We start from the raw sequence: 13,242 nt of genomic DNA, 5'->3' as shown, positions 1-13,242 counted from the left end.
GGAGTTGTGAATGTACTTCTCCTTTAGCATTCTGAAAACATTCTAATTTTGACAAAATTATAAATGCACCAGAAACTGCAGATAATTTCTAGAGGTCCCAAGTACCATTTTTTCCACATTTGTCATTTGTTTGCTTGAGAGGTCACTCCCAAGGGTTAAACTGGTTGGCTCTTAGGTTGGTGTTTACTCTGATTGTGACATTCTGTTGTGACAGGCCAGCTAATGTAAAGGTTTCACCTTTAACGAGTCATATAGAAAACAGACATAAGAATTCAAAAAGGCACATCAGTCTAAATGTATTTAATGGGTGCAATGCCCTAAAAATATTTAAATGGACTGAAAATTCTATGTACTGCCACAGAATGGTGGATATTTATAACTATGATCACAAATCACCCACAAGAAAATATTTGTAGTTTATGTTTAGGGAGGCAAAAAAGCATGAAATGAATTTATGGATTCTGTAGCCAAGAACTGGAAACCAAGTAGAGAATCAGTTAACTAAATAATAGTACATTTAGTCAATGGAAGACTATACACACAGAAAAAAGTGAAGAGATCTTACAGATACAAATGTAATACATACAGATGTGTGTTGTCATGGGAAACATTCATGATATTCATTTTTTTGTGCTATATAAAGTCTTTAATGGAATCCCATCTTTGCGTGTGTGTCTATGTGTGACTCACCAGCTATCTCCTCATTGTCGAATCCAGCAGTCCTTTCTCTGTCCTCTTCCTTGACCTTAGAGTAGCCTGTGATATATTCATCTTTCTTCAAGGGCATCTTCCTCTTCCTGTGACACTGTATTGTCTCGGTTTTATTCCTGCTGTTTCTTCCCCATCTTCTCTTCATCGTTCTCTGACTGATCTCAAGAAATGGGCTGCTCTGGGGTCTGGTGTTGGATTCTATTCTTCTCTCGGGCTTAATTGTTTCCCTGGGCTTTCCTGTGGCTCAGATGATAAAGAATCTGCCTGCAATGCAGGGGACCTCGGTTCTATCCCTGGGTCAGGAATATCCCCTGGAGGAGGGAATGGCAACCCACTCCAGTACTGTTGCCTGGAAAATTCCACGGACAGAGGAACCTGGCGGGCTATAGTCCATGGGGTCGCAAAGAGTCTGACACGACTGAGTGACTCATAACTTTCAATTTCACATTGTCTCCCAAGGTAATATGATATAGCCTCTGGACTCTAAACACCATTCAAACACTGATGACTTGTGATTCCTATTTCCACCTTTGACTTTTCTCCCTCGTTTCAAACTCAAGTTCGATTGTTAACCTGACAACACAGCAGTCTGTGTAGCTGAAGACACTGTTTTGATCTGCTGCCCTCCAAAATCTCTCTCCCTTCAAGCGTCCTATATGTGACTGAGCTCTTGCCTGTCTTTTGTCTTATATCTTAATCAAGCTTCCCCTCATTCACTTTGCTCCAATGTATCCTACATCCTTTCTGGTTCTTAGATAGACCAAGTTCATCCTTAACTTAGGACTTCTGCATTTGCTCTTTCTTCCTGGATTTCTCGTCCTTCTCGTTCTGTCTTGGCTAATCCCCTGATCTCAGAAGAGCAAGTCACCGTGCCTATAGTTGCTCTCATGCCCTGATAGCTCTCTGCACCTTGCTTTATTTTATGTCTTATATTTTATTATTTGTCTCTCGACTAAAATAGTGCCTTCATTAAAGCAGGCAATCAGCCCATCTTATTAATACTTATAGTCAGAATACCTTTAAAGAGTTCTTGGTACAGAATAGACATTCAATTACTACATAAGTGTGCATAGAAATAAAGTTTGGGAGGATATACATACCAAACAGTTAACAGTTCTGATTAGGGAGATGTGGCAGAGGTAAATTATGAATTGACTTTCCCTTTCTACTAAGATATGTTTCAGTTAGTCTTGAATTAGAAAAATTAATAAACCTATTTTCAATTAGAAAAAAGTGGTTGATAAAGTTTTGATGCTTTAAGATAAACTGTGCTTTGGGGAACTTGCCTGGCGGTCCAGAGGTGAAGACTTTGCCTTCCAGTGCAGGGGGTATGGGTTCAATCCCTGGTTGGGGAGATAAGATCCCACATGCCAAAAAGCTAGAACATAAAACAGAAGGAATATTGTCATAAATTTAATAAAGACTTAAAAAAACAGACCATGTTCAGTTGGAAGATGAATTTGTGTGGGATACTTTCTTTCTTGAGGGTGATAGGTAAGTAACATGTTACTATATATAGTAAAATACCTATGATTTTGTAAAAGCACTGAAACGTGAAGCAGCAGAAACATTTCACTCAGTTCTCTTTCCTTTGAACTTTACAGCTCTCTCTCTCATGAATCATTTAAATTATTTCTTTTTAAAGGTAACAAGATCAAATCATTAGCTTAATGATAACTTTTACTTACTTTTCTTTACCTTATTATATTTTACATCTCTATTTGATATGTTCATCTTGAACAGGTTTATTTGTTCTTTTCATAAGTATACTAAATTTGTAATACTGGCTGTCACTCCCAGGTCTGAATGTTAAGTCAACATATGTTTGAGTGACCTTCAACTTATCAAGTATGGCAGGCCTCTGATTGTTTTGGAAACTCTTCTGATACTTGTGGACTTAGTTCAAGGCCAGTTATTTTATTTTTTTTTTTTTACCTAATAGGGATGGTTAATTGTTTGCTTTGATCACTCAAGTGAAGCATCTTACCATGTATAAAAAGTCTAGCTGGAGTCTGTGGTTACATCCTTACCTTTCTCATCACAGACGCTCCTCCTCAGAGGTTTCACATTAGATTTGCAAAATGATGAGCCTCTCTTTGATATGGGGGATTGTTATAGCAGTGTGCTGTTGTTTATACCTACTTCTTGGAATGAGAAGAAGGTAAGTTTTATCTTAAACTGCATTTTTGTTCATTCATTTAAAGTTATTTAACCTTCATTGTTATACCATGCAGTTGGTTTTCTGTACTTACAAATGCTAGCATTTTCTTCCTTAATATTTTTAAATTAAAAAAAAATTTTAAGTATCTTTTTTATTATATCTCACAAGAGATATAATGGCAATGTTTCCTTTTTAGTATTGAAATATGTTAGTCTTAAGACAAACTTGTTAAACATCACTGACAGAAACTTTGTAAGATCTGTGTGTGTGTGTGTATGTCTGTGTGTCCATGTGTGCATATAAAGTGTGGATTAGTAAGCATAGACGTGGCAAGTGGGATCTGCAGTTCCTATCTTGTAGATTAAATAGATGCTCTGACTAAATAAATGTTCTCTTTTCAGCTAGTTCTTGTGCACTGTATACACTCAGTCTAAGCCGAACAAGACCATAGGGCCTGCAGTGATCATCCTATTGTTCTTTTTTTTTTAAGCTTTATTTTATTTATTCATTCATTTTTAGCTTCACTTGGTCTTTGTTGCTGCGAGGGCTTTCCCTAGTTGTGGTGAGCAGGGGCTACTCTTTGTTGCAGTGCTCAGGCTTCTCACTGCAGTGGTTCCTCTTGTTATGGGTCACAGATTCTAGGTGCTCAAACTGCGTGGGCTTCAGGAGTTGTGACGTGTGGACTCAGTGGTTGCGACTCTCTGGCGCCAGAGCACAGGCTCAGTAGTTGTGGCACATGGACTTAGTTGCTCCGCGGTATGTGGGATCTTCCCAGACCAGGGATCAAACCCATATCCCCCTAACATCAGGGTTAAGAATCTATTACTCTTACTAATGATAATCAATCATGGTGAATTGGGAAACTGCTAAACACATAAGACATCACTTATTTGCGTGCATCATTTACAATTGGTTGAAGAAATACAAAAAAGACAGATACATCCACCATAATTATTTAACTTCTGATTGGTTCAAAGAGCATTTGGGGGAGGGCATATAAATATTCTTGACTACGTCAGTCTCCAAAACAGAATTACCCACTGCATATCTTCAGCTATGTAGGCTGCTATGGGTTGTCCACCTTTTAATAGTTTTTTTTTTCCCTTTTTGGTATTTTAATTCAGTCCTGGTAATTTTTATTTTTAATTAAATTACTTACCTGCAAACTATGAAAATAAAAATCATTATTTCATGTTATGTTATTCTACAAAGAGGGAGAGTGGTTTCTATTGGAAAATAAATGTTTATTTTATTAAATGAAGACATTTAAAATAGCATGAGCATTAAGTTATAATGCTAGATTATAAGAAAGAACATTAAATTATAATCAATAACCATGTCAATACCTATCTTATTCAACTTCATTCTATAATGTGCTAATTTCTCAGATTTCCCTCTTCAACTATCATTACAGAATAATAAAATATTTAAACTATGAAGATTTTTAAAACTTCAATTCTGCAATGCTTTCTGTCATTCAGTATGCTATTCCTTTAGAGAAGACAGTAAAATAAAACATTTTGAGATACTTAGGCAAACAATCGGAGAAGGCAAGGGCAACCCACTCCAGTACTCTTGCCTGGAAAATCCCATGGATGGAAGAGCCTGGTAGGCTGCAGTCCATGGGGTCGCTAGGAGTCGGACACGACCGAGAGACTTCACTTTCACTTTTCACTTTCATGCACTGGAGAAGGAAATGGCAACCCACTCCATTGTTCTTGCCTGGAGAATCCCAGGGATGGGGGAGCCTGGTGGGCTGCTGTCTATGGGGTCGCACAGAGTTGGACATGACTGAAGTGACTTAGCAGCAATAGCAGCAGCAGGCAAACAATGCTTAGAAACAAATATAAACACTACACTGTAATTTCATTTCTACAGTGAAAGCAAAAATCTTGGTGGCCTTGGTTGACCCTTTTATCCTCATGATTGGGAAGAATGAGCAGCATATATTAGACATTCAGTAAGGGCTTCTCACGTGGTGCAGGGGTAAAGAATCCCCCTGCCAATGCAGGAGATGCAAGAGATGTGGGTTTGATCCCTGGGTCAGGAAGATCCCAGGGAGATGGAAATGGCAACCCACTCTAGTATTCTTGCCTGGGAAACTTCATGGACAGAGGAGCCTAGTGGACTACAGTCCATGGGGCTGCAAAAGAGTTGGACATGATTAAGCATACCGTACACACACATGCGTGCGCACACACACACATATGTGTTTGCTGAATGGATGCATGGATGGATGGATGGATGGATTTATCTATCATTTTTACCAACATATCATGTTACTGAGTTAAGATGACTCATTATTTTAGTAAAGGAGCAGGGCCCCACCAACCAAAAAAATATCAATAAACTATAAAGTTTGAAATTTGACATCAGTGGTAGTAAATTTAATATAAATAAACATAAACAAAGAACTATGTAGAGTTTTCCATATTTACCATCTCTGTTTCTTACAGGCAGATGGGTGAACCACCTCTGGAGAATGGGCTGATTCCGTATCTGGGTTGTGCTCTGCAATTTGGTGCCAATCCTCTCGAGTTCCTCAGAGCAAATCAAAGGAAACATGGTCATGTTTTCACCTGCAGACTGATGGGAAACTATGTCCACTTCATCACCAATCCCTTGTCATATCATAAAGTACTGTGCCATGGAAAATACTTTGATTGGAAAAAATTTCACTTTACTGCTTCTGCAAAGGTAACCAGATTTGCATTTACTAACATTAGGCTTGTTTATTTTCTACCTTTTCTATGTCAATCTATTTAACCATTCTGATGTACTCCAATTTAAAGACAGAGATGTTGAAGAGAGCTACCCTTACATGAAGCTTCTTAGAAACACAATAAATCAAATTGGACATAATCTCTTGGTACTAACCATTTAAAAAGTTGAAATAGGTATAGATTTGTCATTTCCTAACCAGTTTATGAAGGTGAAATAAAAACTAAATATTTTACTAGACTAGATGGTACTGTATAAGACAGATTAAAAACTCACTCATGTCAATAATTTCTACACAACACCCAGAATACACATGGGAACATTCAATAGTTGTTTTACCACACTCATGCCACACAATTGTTTAATTTTGTTAAGGAATTGTCCAGATAGTTTGGCATCACTTTAACAGGCTCTTTTACAGAGAAAAGTGAATCAATATTAACTGAATTTCTGCAAAGAAATATTAGACCTGGTCTCTGCTCCTAAGTAACTTAAAATCTGGTTAAGATATATTTACAAAGAATATGAAGGAGAACCAATGATTAAAAAAAAAATTCTTCAGACTTCCCTGGTGGTCCAGTGGCTAAGACTCTGCGCTCCCAATGCAGAGGGCCTGGGTTTGTTCCCTAGTCAGGGAACTAGATCACAGATACCTCAACTAAGAGCTCCCTAGTACCCTAACTAAGATCCAGTGCAGTCAAATAAATAAACATTTTAAATAAACACTCTTGATTAACACCAAATTAATGTGCAAATAAATGCAGAAGCATAGAAAAATAAGAAAGAGAAGAGCAGAGTAGCTGTGAAGGAAGTTTCACTGATAATCTGGGACTTAAAGTTGGCCTTGAAGGATGTGATTTGGCCATTTATTTGAAGTGGTATTTCAAATACAACTGCTATGAAATTGCAGGTGGGAAGGCTGGTCTCCCCTCTCCTCCCTTTTTTTAACAAGTAGAGAATCATGAAAGAATCACGCTATTTACTAGCCCTGCTGTTAAGTCAGTTCAGTTGCGTCCGACTCTTTGTGACCCTATGGACGGTAGCCCGCCAGGCTCCTCTGTCCACGGGATTCTCCAGGCAAGAGTACTAGAGTGGGTTGCCATGCCCTCCTCATTTACTAGTCCTAGGTCAGGCTTAATTTCTTTTTTCCCATCAGGCATTTGGACACAGAAGCATTGACCCGAGTGATGGAAACACCACTGATAACATAAGCAAAACTATCATCAAGACCCTGCAGGGTGATGCCTTGAGCTCCCTCACAGAAGCCATGATGGGAAATCTCCAGCTTGTCCTGAGACCTCAGGGGCCACCACAGCCCCCCACGCCCACCTGGGTGACCGAGGGGATGTACTCCTTCTGCTACCGGATCATGTTCGAAGCTGGCTACTTGACGCTTTTTGGCCGCGATCTCGCAGGGCAAGATGCCCAAAAGGCGCTCATTCTAAAGAGCCTGGACAACTTCAAGCAATTTGACAAAATCTTTCCAGCCCTGGTGGCTGGCTTCCCCATCCACGTGTTCAAGACAGGACACTACGCCCGGGAGAAGCTGACAGAGGGCTTGAGGCTCCAGAAGCTCAGAGAAAGAGACCACATCTCAGAGCTGGTCAGGTTTCTGAATGACACATTCGCCACCTTGGATGACACAGAGAGAGCCAAGTCACTCCTTGCAGTCCTCTGGGCATCACAAGCAAACACCATTCCAGCCACTTTCTGGAGCTTGTTTCAAATGATTAGGTAATTAGCAGATTATCCATTTATTTCTTTATTTTAGTTGAAAGCAGAAATTCAACCATTGTAACTAAAAAAAAAAAAAAAAAGACTCATGGTACCTTCTCATGCTGTCAATCATGAATGTGGCATTTACTCTTGTGAATGTTTAACATTTACATTGGCTCATCCGATCCTCTAAAAACAGCTGTGACTGGTGAAAGCATCTTGTAGAAGCAGAGACTGACCGTCCTGGGGAAGGGAACATACTGGTACAGGGTCAGTGAGGCTGTCTGCACCCAGAGCCCTTCTCCTTAAGGCCAGGTTGTTCTTCACGACGCCTCTTTAAGTGCATGAATTTGGTCTTTATAATCATAAAAATATCCTTATGTGATTGCTGATGTACTGTCAGCAAAAAGGACAGTGTGTGCATACTTGCTAAGTCACTTCAGCCTGCCTACATTAACTGTTTTTTTCACTCAGCTAGTGGTTGCTGTAATACTATTTGACCAACTCTAATACCTATGAATCAATCGTAATATACTGTTATTGATGGAATTTAGCTAGATTTTGCCTTCTAAACACTGTATATAACAAAAAACTTGGAGGCAACATAAACTTTGCATAACGTGATTTCTTTCCCAAAGGTTAGTCTCTTGGGAATTTGACATTCAAATGTTTTATTGAATTATTCCAATTAAACTGGATGTTGCACAGACACAAAATTGCTATTGAATTGGATTGGGAATGCCAAAGTTCTGTTGAGGACTGCTAATTTTATGTCTTTAAAATATTTTTTTAAAATTTCAGATAAAAAGCTCATCTGTCTCAAAGATTAAATGTCTTCTAAAATGTTTACTTCGGAAAGCTCTGTCTGGAGTAAATTCACATATTAACAGCAAGGTTACAACAGCAACTTTATATCCTATAGGTAATAGTAACCATTTCCTGATAGTCATGCAGAGACATCAATCAGGTGTTTCTGAGACTTAGTTAACTGTGATCCTGTTTTATGTATACCTCATCATGCGCTGAGGATCAAGTGAATGCTCTAAAATGAAGCTGAATTCATTTCACAGGTTCAAGTGTCAGAGGAATAAATTATCATACAAGTGGAAAAGCTGTTTTATGTGGAATCATAAGGATTTTAAGAGTAAATTTAAATTTCCTTTGGCAGTTTAACTAGTACTTTAGAGTTGTTATCTTGGATGCAACTTTCTTTCTCACATGCCATGCAATGACTACTTTGACCATTTAATCCTCATTAGAATCACTTATTTAAAAGTCTGGCCAAAGTTTGACTTTTATGTAGCAAGACCCTTTCATCAGTTCTTGCTGATATCCAAGGACTTAAAAAACAACTATAGGGACTTCCCTGGTGGTTCAGGGCTAAGGCTTCATACTCCCCAGTGTAGGGGGCCCAGATTCGATCCCTGGTCAGGGAACTAGATCCCACATGCCACAACTAAGAGTTCACATGCCACAACAAAGAGTTCACATGCCCCAACTAAGACCTGGAGTAACTATAAAAATATTTAAAAAGCACAACTATAAAACAGTAAAAAAATAAATGGGAATGTCCCTTTATTACCTTCTCTGTATCTTGACCACCTGGTTAAAAGAAGGGGGAAATGCCTATTTGCAGACTTTTTGGTAGAGAAAAAACTTATGCTCTGTACATCTTTTCTTTTCTCTTAACTTTTCATAGAAACCCGGAGGCAATGAAAGCGGCCACTGAAGAAGTAAATAAAACACTAGAGAACGCTGGTCAAAAAGTTAGCTTTGAAGACAGTCCTATTCATTTGAATCAGATACAACTGGACAACATGCCCGTGCTAGGTGTGCTTGTGTGTGTGTTACGTGTTATATTCTGTGTCCTCCTACCAGTGATCGTCAGCTCACATCACACACTTACTTGTTGCAGGCGTTATGTCCCACCTGACCCTCCAGCAACCCCATGCCTGGGGACTAGCCCTGTTTCTATATAACAAGTGAGGAGACGGGCATTTAGAGGTTAAGTCACAGCCTGGGATGGGAAGGAGGAACCAGTGACAGCCTGTCATGGAGCTCTTGACCCTATACTTTCAAGCTCTTCTCTTCACTTCCTCCTTTGTTACTGCTCTTACCACTCTTCTTATAGTTAGTAAATTATTTGTGTGCATGAAATGAAAGGGGAAAACATACCACCATGAAACCACAATTAGCTGCATGGGTTGGGAGATGGGGTGGAAAGTTATTTCATTGAAAAATGTTTGATTCTCTGGATTTTATAGAAATACAGAAGTACTAAGTTTTTAAGTAAGAAAAAAGTTTTCTCTTGCTTTTGTTATGTTTCTTTAGAGGAAAGAAACCAGTGTATGCTTTCAGAGGCGGTGTGTCTTAGCGGAAGGGACAGGGAGGCCAGAAGCACAGGCCCCATGTGGGGCTCTGACTTGCTGTGGAGATTCAGACATGTCATTTCACTTTGGGGGCCTTATTCTCTCATTTGTGAAATCAAGTGCTCACGTGCTATGATTTTATGCACAACTGTGTGACAAGCACTTAAAGCATGACAATTAAAAGGACAGAGACTGGAAGGTCTCATCACATATTTCAGCTATTCTCAGCATGTTCTTTGTGTCCCTTTATGTCCCTACGAGAATGCAGGGTGTACTCACACAACCCCAGGTAGTGTAATGATAAATATACAGGTTCTTATAAACACAGAAGTGAAGCTGCATCTGGAACAAATATTTCCATATAAAAGTGTTAGTATATTAAACCTCAAAAGTGATAAACTTTGAATAATTCACATAAAAGTTATTTACTGATTTTTTGCAATTATTAGATGTCTAGTATCATGTAGAAATAAGATTATTTTTCCATAAAATTATGAAAGTCTAGTTCCCATTGATGATCAAGAAGATTATATCAAGAGATTATAATTCAGATTATCAGATTAAAAAATACATTAGGCACAACTGAATCACTGATCATAGCACATAAAAAAGTTTGAGAAATTTGGATCTGGCCAGCTTCCCCTAGTCTGTTTAGGTTTGTGTTATTGGCTGCTAGGGGTACATCAGACTCTACATTACATGGCCTTTATAAATACTTTGTTCTTCCTTCTTCCTTTTCTCTCCTCCTTTATTCCTCTTAAAATCTTTAGACAGTATCATCAAGGAGTCTCTGAGACTTTCCAGCGCTTCCCTCAACATCCGTACTGCTAAAGAGGACTTCACTTTGCACCTCCAGGACGGTTCCTATAATATCCGCAAAGATGACATCATAGCTCTTTATCCACAGTTAATGCATTTAGATCCAGAAATCTACCCAGACCCTTTGGTAAGTGACTGCTCATCAAAGTTCAGTGTCCAGGTGATGTGTACCCAGACTGAAATAAAGTGGAAATTTACCACTGCAGAACTCATTTGATCATTGAAACTATAGGGACTGTCTCTTTTATTAATGTCAAATATTTATATTATATTTTGGAGAATTTGGATGATGGCTGAAATTTTAATTTTTATTCCTGGTATTTGCCATCACATCTCGACTAGAGGCTTCCCTGGTGGCTCAGCAGTAAAGAACCCACCTGCCAATGCAGGAGAGGCAGGTTCAGTCCCTGGGTCAGGAAGATCCCCTGGAGGAGGAAATGGCAGCCCACTCCAGTATTCATGCCTGGGAAATCCCATGGGCAGAGAAGGTTCTTGGGCTACAATCCATGGTATTGCAGAAGAGTGAGACATGACTTAGTGACTAAATATCAACAACAATCTCTAATAGATTACATCTGCAGTTGCAATAATAAAGCTGCCTCCTTCCTTCCTTCAAAAGTGCCTCTTCCCAAGTCTAGGAAATTAGAGGCTAATACACTGACTCTTCTAATTTCTGATCTAAATCCTTTCTCATTTTGCTTAAGGGAGGGAGGAACTAGTCACCCAGGTGGGATAGGAGGTATAAAGCTCTCCCATTCCCCTCAGTTCTCTTTAAATTCCTATTTCTTACTACTTTCTGATTCAAGGTAGGGTATTTGCTATGTAACTCATAGATTGGATTAAAAAAGAAAATTACCCTTTGGAACTTCCAGGTTAAGAAAAAGATAGATTCTTTTTAAACTAGCTTATGCATTTGTTTCTTTTGTATCTTTATTGCAGACTTTCAAATACGATCGCTATCTTGATGAAAATGGGAAGACAAAGACTACCTTCTACAGTAATGGACTTAAGTTAAAGTATTACTACATGCCCTTTGGGTCAGGAGTCACTATATGTCCTGGAAGATTATTCGCTGTCCAGGAAATCAAGCAGTTTTTGATCCTGATGCTTTCCTATTTCGAACTGGAGCTTGTGGAGGGCTGTGTCAAATGTCCGCCTTTGGACCAGTCCCGGGCAGGCTTGGGCATTTTACCACCATTGTATGATACTGAGTTTAGATATAAATTCAAACATCCGTGAACATATGCTTGGAGAAAGAGGCCCCCTGATGCTGTTACAAGGCTGCGGAGCACCATCACTCACCAGTGCCCTGTGGATAGACGTGTTGAGCGGCAGTGGAATGGTGCAGCAGGTTCTGTTCTGCACACCAGTGCTTGCTTGTGAATCTTAACAGTTTGGTGATGGTTTCCAGATGCTGTTTCAGACTCTGCAAGTGAAAAAAAAAAAAAAACAAAAACAGAACTAGTTTCTAGAAGCACAATAATTTGCTTTCATTTGAATAAGTCTGTGAGTGTTCACATTGCCAGGGACTGAACTTCATTACTTTCAGAGGAAAAAGTCTTTTTTTTGTTTGTTTGCTTGTTTTTTCCCAGAATATTTGGCAAAAGTTCTTCTTTGTTTTCCTAAGGAAACTGCTTTATTTTTATATAAACTTCCCAATGGTTATGCAAAAGCTACACATTCACGTTTTAGTGAAAATGCATGACTTTCTGATCAGATATGGGGCTCTTTGGGTGTAGATATATATTACAGAGGATATTTTAAAGGATTATATCATGACTTTTAATAAAAAAATTTTTCAGCTTTCCTTATATCTAGTAATCACGGCTTTTAAAATGACTGTCTTGATGTCTTGAGAACATTAAAGCTGGTTTTACTATATTCTCTTTATACTTAATTTATTTTTGCTGGAAACTCTAATATCTGTGTCAGGTTTCAATAATTTTATCTACACTTTTATTAGATTTCATAATTGGAAGATTTTTTCCAAAAAAGGCAGTTTTTTTCTGATATTATTAACACGCATCTATGAAAAGAATGTATCTCTCATGTGACATATTTTAAAATTAAAATTGGATGAAAATGACCATCTGAAAGTTTTGGATGAAACTGCAAAAAATTCATTAAATTGGCATTGTGTTTTATTTGAAAACTCTTTATCTTTAAACAAGTTGTAATTGAAGGAAATATAGTTTAGGCTATAGGACAGTGTTCAGCTACTGTGTACAACAGTGCTTTGGTGAAATATTTTAAGTACTGGAGTTATGAACTGTAATACTTTATTGATATTTCTCTATATATATATTGTAAATTATATTTAACTTTTTCCTTGCACTACAAATACTAAGAATATATTGTAATGTTTGCTAATGTTGAAATGATTCACTTTTCAGAAATAAAAGTGTGAATTTTTGTTTTAAATTTTTAAGTATTCCAAATGTTTAAAGTGATCACCTACTAAGTTGCAACAATTTTGCTCATTTTTCATCTCACAGAAAAAGCAAAATAATTATTCACTCAAAAATCTCCTCCATACTTTATAAAATTCATTAAAGATTTTAAATCTTTCTATTTATTTAATTTATTAGTAATTGCATTTATTAATAATATAACCGTGGGATTATCTCCTATGTTATTTTTCATATCAAGAAAATTAAAGTCATTTACATGTGGCCTATTAACAAAATCCTCTTTTACAAAAAATTTGTTTTAGACTAAATTTTTAATGTGGTTCCCTAATATATT

At 37.9% G+C, this 13,242-nt stretch overlaps 1 protein-coding gene across 1 annotated transcript; it reads left to right on the top strand.

The window, feature by feature from the left end:
- Window positions 1-2,711: 2,711 nt before the first annotated feature.
- LOC122679665 (cytochrome P450 7A1) lies at window positions 2,712-12,918 on the top strand. The gene is made up of 6 exons (XM_043880539.1): window positions 2,712-2,872; window positions 5,329-5,569; window positions 6,750-7,327; window positions 9,009-9,139; window positions 10,449-10,624; window positions 11,437-12,918. The coding sequence occupies exons 1-6, from the start codon at window positions 2,793-2,795 to the stop codon at window positions 11,734-11,736; spliced, it is 1,506 nt and encodes a 501-aa protein (XP_043736474.1). The 5' UTR covers window positions 2,712-2,792; the 3' UTR covers window positions 11,737-12,918.
- The last annotated feature ends 324 nt before the right edge of the window (window positions 12,919-13,242 follow it).

Source organism: Cervus elaphus, chromosome 21 (genome assembly GCF_910594005.1).
Source record: "Cervus elaphus chromosome 21, mCerEla1.1, whole genome shotgun sequence".
Taxonomy (NCBI): Eukaryota; Metazoa; Chordata; class Mammalia; order Artiodactyla; family Cervidae; genus Cervus; species Cervus elaphus.
The sequence above is the reverse complement of the archived record's forward strand: the minus strand, read 5'-3'. Positions and strand labels throughout refer to the sequence as shown.

Excerpts from the sequence above, each read along its gene's own strand:
- LOC122679665 (XM_043880539.1), top strand. The coding sequence starts at position 2,793 with ATGATGAGCCTCTCTTTGATATGGGGGATTGTTATAGCAGTGTGCTGT. Across the intron at positions 2,873-5,328 it reads CTTCTTGGAATGAGAAGAAG|GCAGATGGGTGAACCACCTC; the intron begins GTAAGTTTTATC and ends TGTTTCTTACAG. Across the intron at positions 7,328-9,008 it reads AGCTTGTTTCAAATGATTAG|AAACCCGGAGGCAATGAAAG; the intron begins GTAATTAGCAGA and ends AACTTTTCATAG.